This window comes from Hyla sarda, chromosome 11, assembly GCF_029499605.1.
Source record: "Hyla sarda isolate aHylSar1 chromosome 11, aHylSar1.hap1, whole genome shotgun sequence".
NCBI lineage: Eukaryota > Metazoa > Chordata > Amphibia > Anura > Hylidae > Hyla > Hyla sarda.
In genome coordinates, this window is record NC_079199.1 from 100,640,513 (window position 1) to 100,660,280 (window position 19,768).

Genomic DNA, 19,768 nt, shown 5'->3' on the forward strand with positions numbered 1-19,768 from the left:
TGCACAAGAGGGGGTCACCAACGTGAAAAGTTCGGAAAAAGCTCTGCCCTAGGAGAACAAGCATGTAGTTTCCTACTAAAAATTGCCAGTGACATGTCCGACGACACAGGAGCGCGCACATACTCGCCGTTACTCCAAGCACTTCCGGTGGGGTCACCTGGGCAGCAGCAAATTATTAATAAAAGAAAACAAAGAAAGTGATAAAATGGAGAAAGTAGTTGAAAATGTTACTAAATAAACAGAAATACTACTAATAATAATAATTGCAAGGCAATAGTTTACAATACTAAAAAGCAGAAAACAAATAATGGAAATCGTACTTAAAAAAGGACAATAACAGCTCAAACTATATTATTAATAATAATGATAGATGCATTTGATTATAATTACTTATGATTCATTCGAAATCAAATATAAATAAAAAACAAAGGATGGAAGAAAATGTTAACTAAAGCGCGCATGCGCGGAAGGTAACTCAATAAACAGCGTCCATTGCGCCTGCGTCTTACACAAACCCGGAAGAGCTATATCAAGGGGGCGTGACCGGTGACGCATGTACGGGATCCGCGCGCTGTTCAGCCTCGGCCTGCTGGTTGGGGGCGCTCGCCTGGGTGTCAGGGCGGACACCTGCCTGCGGTCTGTGGGAGACGGGAAGGCTCAGTGCCGGCGATACCGAGCCGGGGCGGCCATGGAGGGGGCCCTCAAATACCTCAGGTGAGGCAGAGGATCTTCTGTGTGCGCTCTATGCTGCCTCCAGTGGCGGCTCTCTGCGCTGCACGCTAAACTATAAGACGGCTGAAGGCGCGTGCAGCCAATCACGCTCCAGCTTTCGTTTCCATAAGGCAGCGGGTAAGAGAGTCGCGATCTGATTGGTTGCCATGGGTTACGCCTCCCTTCTTACCTGCTGAAGATTCCAAGATGGCGCCACAGTGTTCTCCAGTTAATATACAATTCCAAATCATTCATATATAATTAAAAAAAAACTACTATAATTTTATGACCTTTTCTATGTGAGATATTAAATCTAGAGCCCAATAGTTCATCCATGTTATAAAAAATTTAGGCCAGGACCCCTCGAAGTTCAGATCAGTTCCTGTTTGCGCCACCACCGCGTTGCTGATCTCCAGTGCCACACACAACCTGAGGTCAAGGGGGGCGCAGTCTTTGGAATAAAGCAGCTGTGGATTTCTAATCTTGGATAACCCGATAATGATATTCACTAGGGTAATTTTTAAGGGGGCGTTTCTACCTCATCACATTTTTGCCTATTCACAGGATAGGGGATAAATCGGTGGAGGTCCGACCCTGTACTGTGTATAGGAAATAACGTCATGAAATGGGAGACTCCCCTATAGACCCCCATGGTCGCAGGTAACGGTGATAACGCTGTTTTTCCTGTCTCAGTCAGGTGGAGGCGCAGGCGGTGGACGAGGAGCTGTTCAATGAGTACAAGTTCAGTGTGGATCAGTTGATGGAGCTGGCTGGACTGAGCTGTGCCACCGCCATTGCCAAGGTAAGTCCTATATATTATATAGCGGGTACAGTATGGTGGCATTTGGGGTCCTGGCCTCACTGATCCCCCAACCTGTGACTGTCCAGCTGATAACAGTGGTCTTCAAACTGTGGACCTCCAGCTGTTGCAGAACTACAACTCCCAGTATGCCTTGACAGCCAACAGTGAGTGAATACAAACACCATGACTGCTTTAGATGCACAGATCAGTATTGGTCACAACATAAAAAGGGTTAATTGGGGGCATCAGCCTGAGGTCCCACCTGCACTCTCTTCAGTCAGAATGCCCCTTAGGACCTGATGCATTAAAGGGGTACTCTGGTGGAAAATATATTTTTTTTTAAATAAACTGGTGCCAGAAAGTTAAACAGATTTGTAAATCACTTCAAGTAAAAAAAAAAAAAAATAATAATAATAATCTTTACCCTTCCAGTACTTCTCAGCAGCTGTATGCTACAGAGGAAATTCTTTTCTTTTTGAATTTCTTTTTTTGTCTTGTCCACAGTGCTCTCTGCTGACACCTGATGCCCGTATCAGGAACTGTCCAGAGCAGCAGAAAATCCCCATAGAAAACCTATGCTGCGCTGGACAGTTCCTGACACGGACAGAGGTGTCAGCAGAGAGCACTGTGGACAAGACAAAAAGAAATTCAAAAAGAAAAGAACTTCCTCTGTAGCATACAGCTGCTAAAAAGTACTGGAAGAATAAAGATTTTTTAATAGAAGTCATTTACAAATCTGTTTAACCCCTTAAGGACCAAGGACGTACCGGTACGTCCTTGGTCCTGCTCTTCTGATATAACGCGGGGTTACACCGCGTCATATCACGGCGGGCCCGGCGTCATAGTGAAGCCGGGACCCGCCTCTAAAAGCGCGCAGCGCCGCGCGCTATTAACCCTTTAGCCGCGCGCTCAGAGCTGAGCCGCGCGGCTAAAAGTGAAAGTGAAAGTTCCCGGCTAGCTCAGTCGGGCTGTTCGGGATAGCCGCGGCTAATCGCGGCATCCCGAACAGCTGACAGGACAGCGGGAGGGCCCCTTCCTGCCTCCTCGCTGTCCGATCGCCGAATGACTGCTCAGTGCCTGAGATCCAGGCCTGAGCAGTCATCCAGCAGAATCGTTGATCACTGGTTTCTTATGAGAAACCAGTGATCAGCATAGAAGATCAGTGTGTGCAGTGTTATAGGTCCCTATGGGATAACAATGATCAGTATAAGAGATCAGTGTGTGCAGTGTTATAGGTCCCTATGGGATAACAATGATCAGTGTGTGCAGTGTTATAGGTCCCTATGGGACCTATAACACTGCAAAAAAAAAGTGAATAAAGATCATTTAACTCCTCCCCTATTAAAAGTTTGAATCACCCCCCTTTTCCAATAAAAAAAACCCAGTGTAAATAAAAATAAACATATATGGTATCACCGCGTGCGGAAAATATATCATTAATTAAACCGCTCGGTCAATGGCGTGCGCACAAAAAAATTCCAAAGTCCAAAATAGTGCATCAATAAGTCCTATCAATGCAAAAATGGTACCGTTAAAAACTTCAGATCACGGCGCAAAAAATGAGCCCTCATACCGCCCCATACACGGAAAAATAAAAAAGTTATAGGGGTCAGAAGATGACAATTTTAAACGTATTAATTTTCCGTGCATGTAGTTATGATTTTTTTCCAGAAGTACGACAAAATCAAACCTATATAAGTAGGGGATCATTTTAATCGTATGGACCTACAGAATACATATCAGGTGTCATTTTTACCAAAAAATTTACTACGTAGAAACGGAAGCCCCCAAAAGTTACAAAACAGCGTTTTTTTTTTCAATTTTGTCGCACAATGATTTTTTTTCCCGCTTCACCATAGATTTTTGGGCAAAATGACTGACGTCATTACAAAGTAGAATTGGTGGTGCAAAAAATAAGCAATCATATGGATTTTTAGGTGCAAATTTGAAAGTTATGATTTTTTAAAGGCAAGGAGCAAAAAACGAAAATGCAAAAACGGAAAAAACCCGTTTTTATTTTTCAATAAACTGGTGCCAGAAAGTTAAACAGATTTGTAAATCAAGGAAAATAAAATATACCAGTCCTCAGTGCACTAACTCTTCAAAGAGTTATATGGTATCAGTCTGGGAAATGCCAAGAAAGGAATTCAATAAGATAAACCAAAAAATATAAATGTATTATATGCACCTCAATACATATACATGAGATATGGATATCAAGTGACAATTAAAATACAATTTAAAAAATATTAGTGTTAATAATGTGCCCCACGTTGGCACCTAAAAATACAGAACGGATGCCACTAAATAGCTTGGTAAAACCGATATGTTAATATGGTCACCAATTCACACAAGGAATAGGGGAAAAAAAAAAAAGCTCAAATGAAACCTAGAGAAATTGTGTCCCCTATAACGGGGTAAATTGTCCTACAATGAAAGGAACAACCTGCAAATGAAAATACAACCTACAAATATAAATGTAGTGTGAAACCTGCAAATAAAGTACAAATAAATACAGAATATGGCGCTGATGGTATCAAACAACTGTGGTTTCCAGTAATAACCATATGTTCTATCCTGTAGATGAATAAATCACAGTCTTAATATAGTCCTGTGTGAATAGTGGCCACATTCATATGCCCGGCATATATTGAAGCAGTCTTTCTTTTCCGTATGCTGTACTCTCTATGGTTGCTGTATTGATATGGAGCGTAATAGCTGTGAATGAAATTGTCGGCACTTTGGTGCCACTCACCGCTCCTACGGTCTGGCTGGCGCTGTCACGCTCGAGCTGGGGTGGCGATGCACTGCCACGTTTCCCTCAGCGAGCTACGAGGATAGTGGTGCTCGGCCGGTCAGCGTGTTTCTCGGCGGCGTCTGACGTCAGCAGTCTAGGTTTCACACTACATTTATATTTGTAGGTTGTATTTTCATTTGCAGGTTGTTCCTTTTCATTGTAGGACAATTTACCCCGTTATAGGGGACACAATTTCTCTAGGTTTCATTTGAGCCATTGTTTTTTTTTTTCCTATTCCTTGTGTGAATTGGTGACCATATTACCATATCGGTTTTACCAAGCTATTTAGTGGCATCCGTTCTGTATTTTTAGGTGCCAACGTGGGGCACATTATTAACACTAATATTTTTTACATTGTATTTTGTCACTTGATATCCATATCTCATGTACATATAATACATTTATATTTTTTGGTTTATCTTATCGAATTCCTTTCTTGGCATTTCCCAGACTGATACCATATAACTCTTTGAAGAGTTAGTGCACTGAGGACTGGTATATTTTATTTTCCTTGATTTAATTCCTTTTTTCCTCTTTTGGGTGAGAGGTATCCAGTTAACCTCGTACATTTTATGTTGTAGAGCTACGCATCCACATTTCTATTTTTTAGATTTGTAAATTACTTTTTATAAAAAAAAAAAAAAAATCCTTAATCCTTCCAGTACTTATTAGCTGCTGAATACTAATTTTTTTTTATTTTTGGAACACAGAGCTCTCTGCTGACGTGATGTCAGACCACAGTGCTCTCTGCTGACATCACGACCACACAGCTGTCCATTTTAAGGACTGTCCAGAGTAGGAGAAAATCTCCATAGCAAACATCCCTGTTTACAGCATGATGATTGGCCATCCAGTTTTAGGGCCTTGGTCGTTCCCTCTGACTGATTCAGGGACTTTATTTTCATGTGGGCTGAGTTCTTTGCACTGACTGTACGGGGGCGTGCAGATTTAATGAAGAGGACTTGCGGGAAAGAGAGAATGCGAAATGCATGATGCCACGCCCCTTTCATGAAATTTCAGATTTTTGGATTTTGGAATCCTCTTGGAATTATTCTGACCAGAATTGCGCTTGCCACAGCCTCCTATTGTTTTCAGTGGCATTCTACTGCTCTGCGCAATATTCAGAGCGTCATTCTTTCACCAGTATTCTACGGGACTGCATTGCATTCAAAAGGCCAGGGGGGGGGGGGGAGATTTATCAAAACCTGTGGAGAGGCTAAGTTGACCAGTTTCCCATAGCAACCAATCAGATCACTTCTTACATTTTCATAGGACTTGTTAAGAATGAAAGAAAGGATCTGATTGGTTGCTATGGGCAACTGGTCAACTTAGCCTCTCCACAGGTTTTGATAAATCTCCCCCAGTGTGTGTAGTGCCTGCACAGTCATTAAAGGGGTATTTCGGCTTTATACATCTTATTCCCTGATCGCTGTGGATCCCTGCAGTCTCGGTGCAGCCGGGCACTGCCTCCGAGACGGGGACGTGATGTCACGACCACGCCCCCTCCATTCATGTCTATGGGAGTGGGCGTGACGGTGGTGAATGGAGGGGGTGTGACGTCACTAGAGGGGCGTGACCGTGAAGTCACCTCCCCATCTCAGAGGCAGTGCCCGGTATTCTGGGGCTGCGCCGAGATCACGGGGATCCCCAGTGGCGGGACCCCTGCGATCATACATCCTACCCCCCTTCCCCCTTTTTTTTAAATAATATGGATAAGATGTATAAAACCAGAATACCCCTTTTAAGTACCAATTCCGGCAGAGGCTGCAAACAGAATCACGAGAATTTTCAGTGTGCATACGCCCCAACCACCCCGTTCAGCGTTCCGTCTACATGGCGGGATGAGAACTGCCCCATGTGCTTCTGGGATATGTAGTTTGTTTGGTCACTGTATAATTCGCAGTTCTTCTGCTTCCCAATATACTTTGTGTATCACTCCTGCACCATTTCCTAGGTGAGGTGAACGTAAAGAGAGAATTAGGCTAATATTAAACACGTAACATTTATCCTGTACTGATACATTGTAGCAAACTCTCAGGGCAGAAGGGAGGTTTCTGCTGTCTTTCTCACAGGGGAGAAGCGACATTACACAACGCTCCGTTGACATTTTTAGAGGGGATCCTGAAATTAGTAAAACCCCTGTTGTGGTATTTTTATTTTGGGGGTCATGTGACTTCATGTAGACTTGTTGCTTTGTTTCAGGCTTATCCAGTGAGTTCCTTCACGTCTAGTCTGCCCTCCGTGCTGGTCATATGTGGCCCTGGAAACAATGGTGGCGATGGCCTGGTGTGTGCTCGGCACCTGAAGCTCTTCGTAAGTATCGGGTTATGTCACATTTCGAAATTGGGGGGTGGAGGCTTGTTAGTTGCAGCCTGCATAAAGTTTGGCGCCATCCCTGGATGTCTGGTGTAATGCTTGTTACTAGTAATTTATCATTGTGGTTTTCTCTTTGCACTTATTTTTAGGGATGCACCGATATATCGGCGGCCGATACATATCGTCCGAAAATAGCTATTTTGAGTAAATGCCGAAACAAAAAAAAAAAAAAATAAATAAATAAATATATATATATATATATATATATATATATAATATATATATTCATTCAAGAAGGTGTTAGTGGGAGGGAGATAGTTGGCTGAATTTCCGCCTAGGGTGTACGCAGGAATAGAAAGTGCATTACAGGATGTACAACAAACAGGAAGGAACAGAAAGAAAGCATAAAAGAGCACAAACGTAGTAAGATAAATAACATATTAATACGTAAAGTTATGACATGGTTGAACATGATTCAATGTTGAACAACTCCTTCAGTTGCTGCTATTTAGATTGCGTCCACCTTGGCGTCCTTGTGGCGTCACTATTTTCAGGTGTCAGAATTAATTTGTTTTAATCTGTATAAGCGGGCAACTTATTTTGTGGGCAACTCTCTACACATCTAGGATAACCCCTTAGGAGTTTGGTAGCGCCTTTTAATAGGGTACTCCACCCCTAGACATCTGATCGTGGGGGGGGGGGGGGTTTACGGATATCACGACCACGGGCGCCTGAAACCAGAATTCTGAACATAAATGTTCAAAATGCCAGGGTGCCACAGGGTATCCTTTTGATGGCGGATAAGATATCTAGAGGCGAAGTACACCTTTAACCCCTTAAAGGGGTACTCCGGTCCTAAGACATCTTATCCCCTATCCAAAGTATAGGGGATAAGATGTCTGACTGCGGGGGTCCCGCTGCTGGGGGCACCCACCTCTTCGGGACCCACCTCTTTGAACTGCACGCCGCGCTGCCAGCTCACAAACTGCCGGGTGCCGACCACGGGGCCGGAGTATCGTGATGTCAGAAATCCGCCCCCGTGTGACGTCATGCCCCCGCTATGCAAGTCTATGGGAGGGGGCGTGACGGCCGCCCGCCCCGCTATGGGAGGGGGCGTGATGGCCCCTCCCATAGACTTGCATAGCGGGGCGGACGGCCGTCACGCCACCTCCCATAGACAATCATAGCGGGGCAAGACGTCACATGGGGGCGGATTTGTGACATAACGATACTCCGCCCCGTGGTTGGCACCCGGCAGTTTGTGAGCTGGCATCGCGGCGTGCAGCTCAAAGAGGTGGGTGCTGAATGCAAGATTGCGGGAATCCCCAGCGGCGGGACCCCAGCGGTCAGACATCTTATCCCCTATCCTTTGGATAGGGGATAAGATGTCTAGGGGTGGAGTACCCCTTTAAGGACCACAAGTATTTTCATTTTTGCACTTTTTGTACATAACGCTTTCAATTTTCCACCTACAGACTCGGGCTTGTTTTTTGCGCCACCACTTTTACTTTGTAATGACATCGATAACTTTACCACAAAATCTACGGCAAAACCAGAAAATAATTGAAGGAAAAAAAACACCACACTGGACCACCAGGGAGTGGTAACAGGTCAGCTTTGACAGTAGCGATCTAAAGGGTTAATAGTCGCCCGCGGCGATCGCCACATGTCGGCTATTAACGCCGGCCCTCAACTGAGGGCCGGCCCGAGTTGGGAGCCCGTGCCATACACCGTTAACGGCACAAGGACGTGTATACAAGTTCTTGGTCGTCAACCAGTTAATATCTAAAGGACACGCAACTTACATTGGTGTTGCAGCGGGTTAACCATCTATGAAGCGAGTACCAGAGCTCCGCTCGCTTCATAGACTGCGTGTCCTGGCTACCATCATCAGCATGCTGATGTCCACCATAAACCCTCTAGATAGAGGCTTCTACCTTATGGGGGAGGAGCATTACCTACCTACTGGGGACGTCTACCTAATAGGAGATTTCTTTTCTTTTCCTACACAGAGGATTGTTTAAACTGGAAACAATTGTAACAACCCCTCAGCTGTGAGGTGAGGTGTTGGATCTGTACGGAGCTTTTAGCCTACGGGTGGGAGCAAGAATGTTCCTATTCACTGACTGTCAGAGATCCTAAAAAAAGTTGAGGAATCATTGTACAAAGTATATAAGAAAGTTGCCGAACTTTTCATTATCAATACCGACAATGAGGGTCCACGCTCCTCCACCAGTATATGTACACTCCACCAGTATATGTACACTCCACCGGTATATGTACACTCCACCGGTATATGTACACTCCACCCCACCGGTATATCTCCACTCCACTCCACCGGTGTATGTACACTCCACCCAACCCCACCGGTATATGTACACCCCACCCCACCGGTATATGTACACTCCACTCCACCGGTATATGTACACTACACTCCACTCCACCGGTATATGTACACTCCACTCCACCCCACCGGTATATCTCCACTCCACCGGTATATGTACACTCCATCGGTATATGTACACTCCACCCCACCGGTATATGTACACTCCACTCCACCGGTATATGTACACTCCACCGGTATATGTACACTCCACCCCACCGGTATATCTCCACCCCACTCCACCGGTATATGTACACTCCACCCCACCCCACCGGTATATGTACACTCCACCCCACCGGTATATGTCCACTCCACCGGTATATGTCCACTCCACCGGTATATGTCCACTCCACCAGTATATGTACACTCCACTCCACCGGTATATGTACACTCCACTCCACCCCACCTTTATATGTACACTCCACTCCACTCCACCGGTATATGTACACTCCACCCCACCGGTATATGTACACTCCACCCCACCGGTATATGTACACTCCACTCCACCGGTATATGTACACTCCACTCCACCCCACTGGTATATGTACACTCCACCCCACCGGTATATCTCCACCCCACTCCACCGGTATATGTACACTCCACCCCACCCCACCGGTATATGTACACTCCACCCCACCGGTATATGTACACTCCACCCCACTCCACCGGTATATGTACACTCCACCCCACTCCACCGGTATATGTACACTCCACTCCACCCCCACCCCCACCCCACCGGTATATGTACACTCCACTCCACCCCACCGGTATATGTACACTCCACCAGTGTATATAGACTTGAGCCCATTTTGCACAATTCTAGATCAGCACGTCGCCCTGTGTACCAGGAAAATAAGCCCCCGCAGTCATTAGGGATCACTATAACTCCCACCAGCCACTTTCACACATAAATGGATGAAGTTTGGAGAAAGTTCTCTCCTGTTCCTGACTCTATTCCCGGCTGTGCGGCTGCTGTTCAAGGACGAGTCGCATTAAGAGGGAAGCCGCCCCCAGAAAATAACCGAGAGCGGAGGAGAAAGTATAGACCAGAAACACTGAGTGCTCCGGCTGTTTATGAGGCCACTTGACCCAAAATACAAGTTGTTCCCGGCTCGATAAATGCAACTAACAAATGTTCGGTATGTGGAAGAGCTCAGGGGACATCAATAATGTACGAGAGGAGAGAAAGACTCTTCATATTATGTATCCTGTAAATTTTTTATTAAAATTTAAAACTTAACAATTAAGTACAAAACATAAACATACCATATCTGACAGAACATATCAATATAATGAATCATAAAACCAACACCGTGGCATAAAATACAACACCGGTCCACCCCACACTCATTCCTCCACACAAACCAATATATAAAGACATTTTCCTATAATACCCATAACATACTAATAAATTATATACACTACTATTAATTGTGAATTCCCTGGCCCAGTTGCAATACCAAAAACCAAATAATTAAGCAAAACCCAATACCAAAATGAATAACAACAATAACAATAATATATACATACAAAAATAATACAAACCAACACAAACCAAATAACACCACTTTATTTTTATTTTTTTTGAGCTGGTCCCGCATCCCATGCCCCCAGTACATGTTGCCAGACTTCTATGAACCAGTCCAGGATTTTCTGTAATATGTCCCATAGAAACCCCCTCCCCCCTTTTAACCCAACCTAAACTAAACCCAAACCCCAGTTTCATCACACAATATATACAGTACATAATATACACAGACTAACCATATATACAGTACATAAGTATACATTACAACAATAAATACCATAACAAATACATATAACACTAAAAACTAAACAACAAAGAGGCTTTTCAGCCACACAAACCCCTAAAGCTCAAGTTCAGTGCCTGCAAGCCATATATTACCATATATCTACAGCACAAAACAAAAAGACTAATGTGTCCTCATCAGCCCACCACCAGGGGGAGACAACAGGCTAAGGCACTTTAAAGGCAGAGCCCCTCCACAGTTGAGAAGCCCTGCCAGCACCCAGCCTCTCGTACTCCAGAGAACGCACCTTCATCATGTCACCCAGTATGTTCCTAACCACATCACCCACAGGGAGGATTTTACGCTGCGTCGACACTAAACACCGTGCGTTCCACATGTAGTATCTGACCACTGCGCTAACTAAGAGTGCACCGGTCCCAGCCTCCAAGGTTTCTGAATGCCCCATAGGCCCATCCTCTTGTAAACCTGTGTGTTAAAGGGACAATGAAGCAGAAAATGCTCCATGCTTTCCAGCATGCCTCCACACTCTTCGCGGGGACATCCCCGGTCATCAGAGCTCCTGCACTTCAGATTGTCCCTCACACACAGTTTCTCATGGAAGCAGCGCCAAGTCAAGTCCCAAAACTTCAAGAGGATCCTGATAGAATTCAAAAGCTCTAAACCAACTTCCAGACTTGGGCAATCCTTGAGCGCCAATGGCCTCTGGAAATGAGAAGACAGGACCCTCTTCTCAAGGAATTTCCTCAACAGCATCCTAATCTCCCACATCCCCAGACCCCACCGACGAATAACCTTCAGAACCGGGGTAGCATAAGCCGGGAGATGCCCATGTGGTGTGCGAAGATCCTTCACTTGCCCTCCTGTCTCCCATTCCTGGAAGAAAGGCCGAAACCATCCCCTACAGGAGGATACCCACGAAGGAGCCCTCTCTTTCCAGAGGTTTGCAATATTGGTCTTAAGAAAGGTATTCACTAGGAATAACGCAGGGTTTACCATACACAACCCCCCCTAGTCTCCTCGTACGGTAAGTAACCTCCCTCTTCACTAGGTTCAGTCTATTCCCCCATAACATTTGGAAGAACACACTGTAGACCCGGGTCCAGAGAGGCTCTGGCAACATGCATACACTGCCCCGATATATCAACAAAGAGAGCAGTAATGTTTTGATCAGGTTAACCCTATCCCTGGGGCTCAAAGACACCTTCTGAGCGGCGATCTTAAAGGGGTACTCCGGCGCTTAGACATCTTATCCCCTATGCAAAGGATAGGGGATAAGATGCCTGATCGCTGGGGACCCCTGTGATCATGCGCTTAGCACCCCAGTTAAAATCAGTCCTGCCCCCTCCCATAGGCTTGCATTGAGGGGTGGAGCGTGACGTCACACGTGGGCGGAGGCGTGACGTCACACGCCGCCTGCCCTGTGGTCACCGGTAATCAGACCCGAATCGAACATGCTCTGGGTACTGATTTTAACTGGGGTTCTGCGCGCAAGATCATGGGGGTCCCCAGCGGCGGGACCCCTGCGATCAGGCATCTTATCCCCCTATCCTTTGGATAGGGGATAAGATGTCTAAGCGCTGGAGTACCCCTTTAAGCCTGCTGTCCCAGTTTTGTTTGGGGGTAATCCCCTTGGCCAAATTTGATGCCGAGGACTTTTGCAGATTCCTGGGGATCTGGAGGGGTGTCCGGGGGATCAATACCAGGATCTCCCCCTCCCAGCCAGGGACTCTCGTACTTATCCCGGTTGATCTTGGACCCGGATGTCTCAGAGTAGTGGTCCACCTCTGACATCACCAATCGGCCCTCCTCTTGTGAGGAGACAAACACGGTGACATCATCAGCATACCCTACCGCCCTCAGAGCCGAATCTGGCACCACCAGGTCCATTCTCACCCCCGCCAACGGTCCACACTCAATCCTCCTAAGGAAAGGATCAATTGCAAACACGTACAGCAAAGGGCTCAAAGGACAACCCGGACGGACACCACACCCAACCTCAAACGAGCGGCCAATCCAACCATTCACAAGTGGGAAACTCTCTGCCCCTACATACAGGGTCTTAAGCCAATCAACCTACCCTGCTTCACAGCCTCCCGGACACTGAGCACAGCACTAAATGTACTGCGGCCCAGAACAGAGCAATGCTGAGCCCCCGAAAGGAGCCGGGGTGCAAACTCCACCAGCCGGTTAAACAGCACTTTTGCCAGAATCTTTCTGGCCACATTGAGAAGTGCTATGGGACGGGTCTTTACCCTTTGACCAGCGCTGACCTCCTCATTGACTTCGGCAGAGTGCACGAGGATAGATACTCATTAAATACCTCGGTCAACAGGGGAACCAAAGTGTCCTTTAAAGGTCTTGTAGAACTCTGATGTTAAGCCATCTGGACCGGGTGACTTCTTGAGGGCAAGCCCATCAATCGCCATCCTGACTTCCTCTTCCCGGATCATCTCTATCAAAATGTCAAGAGAGGGGTCTACTCCTGGTTCAAGGACAGCTTCAGCCAAGAAAACCTTATCTCGATCTAGATCCTTCCTTCCCAAGAGGTACGAGTAAAAGGATCTGATGACCTCCAGGATCCCTGATCTGGACCTTTTAAGGATCCCGTACTATCAATCAGTCCTGAGACTACTTTACTATTCACTGACCTCTTGTAGATTCTGTAAGGGTCTGGTGAGCGGTACTTCCAGTAATCCCTCTTAAACCAAAGATGCGTGTCTGCCATACTGGCACTTCATCAGCAAGGACTTCACTCTGGAGATATCACGACTACCTCCAGTCGAGACAAGGTGCTCAAGTCTCTTCCTCAGGCCCTGGTACAAACGGTACTTGTTTAGGCTTCTGAGGCCTGAGAGCTGGCGGAAGAATCTCGCAACCCTTTTTTTTTTTTTTTGGAAGATCTCCCACCACTCTGACTTACTGCTCCAAAGGCCCAGCAATGGTACCTGGCTCTGAAGGAAATCCTCAAAGGACTGTCTTATCTCCGCTTCTTCAAAGAGACTAATTGAGCTTCCAATAGCCTCTGCCCATCCGGGGGGTCTCTGTGACATTCCTAGAAAACAAAATTAAACTGGTCGGAGAACTCCACCTCAACAACAGACACTGCTGAAAAGATGTCTTCCTCCTTTAAGTAAAATCTGTCTATTCTGGACCTACAACTACCCCTATGATAGGTGAATCCCGCGTGGCATGGGGTGTGCCGGATGTGGACATCCACCAGGCGAGCCTCACTCGCTATGCCATTAAGGGCGACGCCATCATAAGTCAGCTTGTCTCTGGAACCTCACCTGTCTTGGGGCCTCATGACAGCATTAAAGTCCCCTCCAAAGACCACCTGCCGTAAAAAGATAGGGCTTGATCCTCATAAAGAGACACTTCCGGTACCACTTAGATTGTGGGCCGTAGATGTTAATAAGGCAAAGTTCTTGTCCCTTCATGAGGAAATCTCCCCATTTCTAACTCTATAACCCGTCGGCATTCTAACGCTGCGGTAAAAAAGACCGCCACTGCGCTATACGGCTCTGCCGCAAGAGACCAGTGGGAGGGACCACTCCTCCACTCTCTTTTAGCCTTATATATAGAGAACATGTCTGTTAGCCTGGTCTCCTGCAAAAATAAAATATCAGCATTAATATGGGCAAAAAAATCATAGGCCGCAAATCGAGCCGTATCTGACTTCATGCTGGCAACGTTAATGGTTGCCAGAGTCAACGGAGAGGGTGCCGCCATCAAGGGTGGTTTAGTTAGACAGCTTTCTTTTTCCCACCATCCTTCCCATCCACCCCACCACCCTCCTCATCAGATGATGGTTTGCCCCAGCCCTGTTTTTACTGGTACCCTCCACCTCATCAGTACTGGAGTTTCCTGCTCCGGGGCGCCGCTGATCCGGATAAGCGGTGCCAATACAAAATAGGGGTTTAAGTCCAGTCTTTCTGGGAGGCAAAGATATCTTAGCCCCGGCAGCTCGTCCACGATGACACTGCTGCTCCAAAGGCACAGCAGTGCCAACCACCATAGGTGGTTCCAGGCTCCCAGGCATTCCCCAATCCTCCTCCACACCTCCATGGGCATTTGGCTTTGCTCCAGGAAGAGTATCACAGTCCATAGTACCTTTTATAGCGTTGCTGCTTGTTGGAGCAGCCTTGCGGCTACTCTTCGTCTCCATGGGCTCAGGAGGTGCTGGAGATACATCGCTGCATCTCCTGGCAGACCTCTAGTGCAGTTCCTGACGCTGGTCCCTCTGCAACTGGTTGCTGGCTCCCCCTGCTCCCCGCGGACCTACTTCAGGGGGCAGGTGTTGGGGGTTCTCCGCTCCTCGCTCATACCAGGAAATGAACCCTCCTTCTGAGGAAGGTAGTTCCTGGCAGACAAATGGATCTCTCTCCAAGCCGAGCACTGCAGACCCAAACAGGAAGATGCTCCCTCTAGTGGCCAGACTCCAGAGCTGTACTCACTATTCTGCTCGTGGGGTCACTGGGTACATACATTACATTACTTATCCCGTACTGATCCTGAGTTATATCCTGTATTATACTCCAGAGCTGTACTCACTATTCTGCTCGTGGGGTCACTGGGTACATACATTACATTACTTATCCTGTACTGATCCTGAGTTATATCCTGTATTATACTCCAGAGCTGTACTCACTATTCTGCTGGTGAGGTCACTGTGTACATACATTACATTACTTATCCTGTACTTATCCTGAGTTATATCCTGTAATATACTGATCCTGATTTTCTTGATCATTCTGATGATTTCTTATTTCTTTGCAGGGTTATGAACCGGCCATATTTTACCCCAAGCGTCCTAACAAGACCCTATTTGAAAATTTAACAACACAATGCCAAAAGATGGACATCCCCTTTCTGTCGGAGTTTCCACAAGAGGTAACCCTTTATATTAAGTGTAAAGGTTGTTACTTGTCATGTGAAGAAATCACAACCATGTCTTCTTCCTCCAGGCAGAGGTCATCGATGGAGCCTATAACTTGGTCGTAGACGCCATTTTCGGATTCAGCTTCACGGGCGCAGTGCGAGAACCCTTTGGTAGCATCCTTAGTACCCTGAAGCGTATCACCATCCCAATCGCCAGCGTGGACATCCCATCAGGTACATCCAGGGGCCCAGGAGCTGCTGCCTGGGGACATTTCTGTACTGTAATCTAATACAGCAAGTCAGGTGACTGAACAGAGCGCGGAGGACTACAAGTCCCAGAGAACACTGAAGGCTGCACAGATCTCCCCATGGCTTGTGTTGGTTTACCTTCTGTAGACTTCACACCAGGCAGAATATACTGTAGTGATCATACATGGGAAATGGAAGGGAAGTGCAGCTCTGGGGGACAGGATATAACTCAGGATCAGTACAGGATAAGTAGTGTAATGAATGTACACAGTGACCTCACCAGCAGAATAGTGAGTACAGCTCTGGAGTATAATACAGGATATAACTCAGGATCAGTACAGGATAAGTAATGTAATTAGAGATGAGCGAACTTACAGTAAATTCGATTCATCACAAACTTCTCAGCTCGGCAGTTGATGACTTTTCCTGCATAAATTAGTTCAGCTTTCCGGTGGGCTGGAAAAGGTGGATACAGTCCTAGGAGACTCTTTCCTAGGACTGTATCCACCTTTTCCAGCCCACCGGAGCACCGGAAAGCTGAACTAATTTATGCAGGAAAAGTCAGCAACCGCCAAGCTGAGAAGTTTGTGACGAATCGAATTTACTGTAAGTTCGCTCATCTGTAAATGTAATGTATGTACACAGTGACCCCACCAGCAGAATAGTGAGTACAGCTCTGGAGCATAACACAGGATATAACTCAGGGTCAGTACAGGATAAGTAATGTAATGTATGTACACCGTGACCTCACCAGCAGAATAGTGAGTACAGCTCTGGGGTATAATACAGAATATAACTCAGGATCAGTAATGTATGTATTTAGTGACTCCGTGTTTTCATGTTTAGGGTGGGATGTGGAGAAAGGAAACCCAGACGGGCTGCAGCCGGACATGCTGATCTCCCTGACCGCCCCCAAACAGTCGGCCGTACATTTCTCTGGACGCTACCACTACCTGGGCGGCCGATTCGTCCCCATGGCCTTACAGAAGAAATACAACCTCAATCTCCCAGACTACCCCGATACGGATTGTGTCCGCAGACTACTCTGAAGACGCAGCAGCACTGACCTGTAAGGACAGAGACCACCCAATCCTCACAGGAAGAATGAAGCACTGAGCAATCATGGAGCCGCCGCTTCATTTCTGTTTGTTTAGACCTGAACCTGAGCACTTTGTAGAAAACCAATAAATGCTTTAAGATAACATCAGAGGCGTGTTTGGTAAGTGCTATACCCTTCCTGAAGAGTTAAAGGGGGTACTCCGCCACTAGACATCTTATCCCCTAAGATGTGACTTGTGACGTCATGACCACGCCCCCTCAATGCAAATCTATGGGAGGGGGTGTGAAAGCCCCCCCCCATATACTTACATTATGGGGGAGTGGTCATGATGTCACAAGCTGGGCGTGGCAGCACGAGCCTCTGGCGCTGCACCCAATGCTAAACAAGCCAGCAGAGAGATCGTAGGAGTCCCCAGTGGCGAGGACCCCCCGCGATCAGACATCTTCTCCCCTGTCCTTTGGATAGGGGATTAGAGGTCTAGGTGCAGAGTACCCCTTTAAAACGTGATTGGGTTATAAAAAGTGTGTGATTATAACCAACCAGACACCTGTGTATTTTACACTGCACGCGGCCCTCAGGTGAAAACATATGTGATCATAGATTGTACATGGCAGACGCATCACATGATTGTTTTGTTTTATTACAGTAGTAAAAATATTTCATCACTTAAAGCATCTCTCCAGAAGCCCCGCCACGCAATTCATTCCCTAGCAGGTTACGAGAATTGTTTAGTTCTTTCAACCAGGGTGCCTCCAGCTGTTGCAAAACCACATCTCCCAGCATGCCCGTACAGCCCCCCTATCATCTATGGCAGTGTTTCCTAACCAGGGTGCCTTTGTCTGTTGCAAAACTACAACTCCCAGCATGCCCGGACAGCCTTCGGCTATCCGGGCATGCTGGGAGTTGTAGTTTTGCAACAGCTGGACACAAAAAAAACTACGCTGGAATAAGGTAGTAAAGATAAGAAATATTGGGATAATACCGGAGCTACATTCCTCTTCTCTCTCCCCTCCTCCTCCCCCCCCCCCCCGAAAAAAAAGCTCCACCCCTGTCCTCAGGTTGTGTGTGGTATTAAAACTGTCCTCCATTCACTTCAATGGAACTGAGCTGCAATACCACACACAACCTGAGTACAGGAGTGGTGCTGTTTTTAAAAGAAATTAGCTCTTTCCGCCGCCCCCCCCCCCCCTGCCATAGGTGTAGTCTGGTTCCTTTATCAAGTGACCAGTGAGTGTTATAGCAAGGTCCCTGTTTTCCAGTTTGTGGAGGCTCCAGGTGTTGCAAAACTACAACTCCCAGCATGCCGCTGTCCGGACATGCTGGGAGTTGTAGTTTTGCAACAGCTGGAGGCACACTGATTGCAAAAACACTGCTTTCACGTATCAGATTAGTTCCAAAGGAATAAAAATGGCCTCTATACATTGTATTTCCCACAGACTTCTAAGATCCAGTCCTGACGCAGCCACAACGTGACAAGCCCTCTCCTATTCTTCGCTCGCTGGACACTGCTCAGTCTCAGTCTCGGCTTTTCGATTTCTTTTTCTTCTTGGTGGCTTTATAGTCTTCTCCGTCCTCAGGTTCATCATTATCTTCCCGTTTCTTCTTCTTCCTTTTCGTTCGTTCTCCATTTTCTTCTTCCACCGTCGACTCGTTATGGTTTCTCGACTGCTCTTCAGCCTCGGCCAACTCTTCACTCACTTCTGCTCTTCTCTCTTTCTTTTTCTTCTTCTTGGACGTTCCGACCTCCTCTCCTGTCTTTTCATGTTCTTCCTCTTCATCTCTGGAATGTCCCTGGTGAACACCATTATCTATGTAACCATTGGACATCACAGACTCTTCACGCTCGGTTTTCCTTTTTTCCTTCTTCTTTGCCCGTCTGGTGTCTTCTTCTACCGAAAGGTCATTTTTGTGGTCACCAAGGACCATGTTTGTGTTGTCTGGAACCTTACTCCTCTTCTTCCTCCAGGTCACTGCATCCTCCTCCATAGAAGGAACATGTTCTTGGCCATGACCATTGGGCGCATCTTCCTCTAGTTCTTCACGTTCCTCCTTTCTTCTCTTATTTTTCTTCTTCTTTGCCCGTCTGGTGTCTTCATCTTCTACAGAAAGGTCATTTTTGTGGTCATCGACGACCTCGGTTTCGTCAGCCATGTCTGTATTGTCTGAGGCCTTACTCCTCTTCCTAATCGGGGTCACTGCATCCTCCTCCATAGAAGGAATGTGTTCATGACCATTGGGCGCATCTTCCTCCAGTTCTTCACGATCTTCCTTTCTTCTCTTCTTTTTTTTCTTTGGCACTTTAGAGGGACCGTCCTGTTCTTCACCGGCTACATTTCCTTCCTTCTGTCTTATTCTTGTGCTCATCTTCTTGTCATTACCATTGAACTCTTCCAGCGGTTGCTGCTTAATTTCCTTCTTGCCGTACTTTTCCATAAATTCTCTTTCCTGCTCTTCGATTCTGGAGAGTTTGGCGCTCATGGTCAGTCCATGTCTCGCCCCTCTGTGGGCACAGAAACAAAAAGGTTAGCAAACTAGGCGGTAAGGTCAGTGTTTCCCAACCAGGGTGCCTCCAGCTGTTGCAAAACTACAGCTCCCAACATGCCCGGACAGCCAACGGATGCCCTGATCAATACAGATCACGGCATTTAAAATGGCTGATCTAATCGCCTGCGGCACTGCCACGGGGATCAGGTCAGCCAAGATGGTGGACGGAGGTCCCCTCACCTGTCTCCGTCCATCTCCTGGGGTCTTCTGCACTGATCTGCCTTCCACCAGACCAAAGCAGAAGATTGCCGATAAT

At 46.7% G+C, this 19,768-nt stretch overlaps 2 protein-coding genes across 3 annotated transcripts in view; one reads left to right on the plus strand and one right to left on the minus strand.

Annotated features, from left to right (window-relative positions):
- The first annotated feature begins 523 nt into the window (after nucleotides 1–523).
- On the plus strand, nucleotides 524–17,115 carry NAXE (NAD(P)HX epimerase). The gene is made up of 6 exons (XM_056546620.1): nucleotides 524–714; nucleotides 1,405–1,513; nucleotides 6,513–6,623; nucleotides 15,558–15,671; nucleotides 15,746–15,893; nucleotides 16,755–17,115. Exons 1-6 carry the CDS (start codon nucleotides 554–556, stop codon nucleotides 16,955–16,957), a joined length of 846 nt encoding a protein of 281 aa, XP_056402595.1. The 5' UTR covers nucleotides 524–553; the 3' UTR covers nucleotides 16,958–17,115.
- Nucleotides 17,116–18,162: 1,047 nt separating this feature from the next.
- LOC130295652 (G patch domain-containing protein 4) overlaps nucleotides 18,163–19,768 on the minus strand; it is a 95,175-nt gene continuing 93,569 nt past the window's right edge. For both annotated transcript variants that reach the window (XM_056546619.1, XM_056546618.1), the window contains exon 8: nucleotides 18,163–19,468. In XM_056546619.1, the coding sequence (XP_056402594.1) occupies nucleotides 18,484–19,468 (985 nt within the window). In that variant the 3' untranslated portion in view covers nucleotides 18,163–18,483. The remainder of the gene's footprint in view (nucleotides 19,469–19,768) is intronic.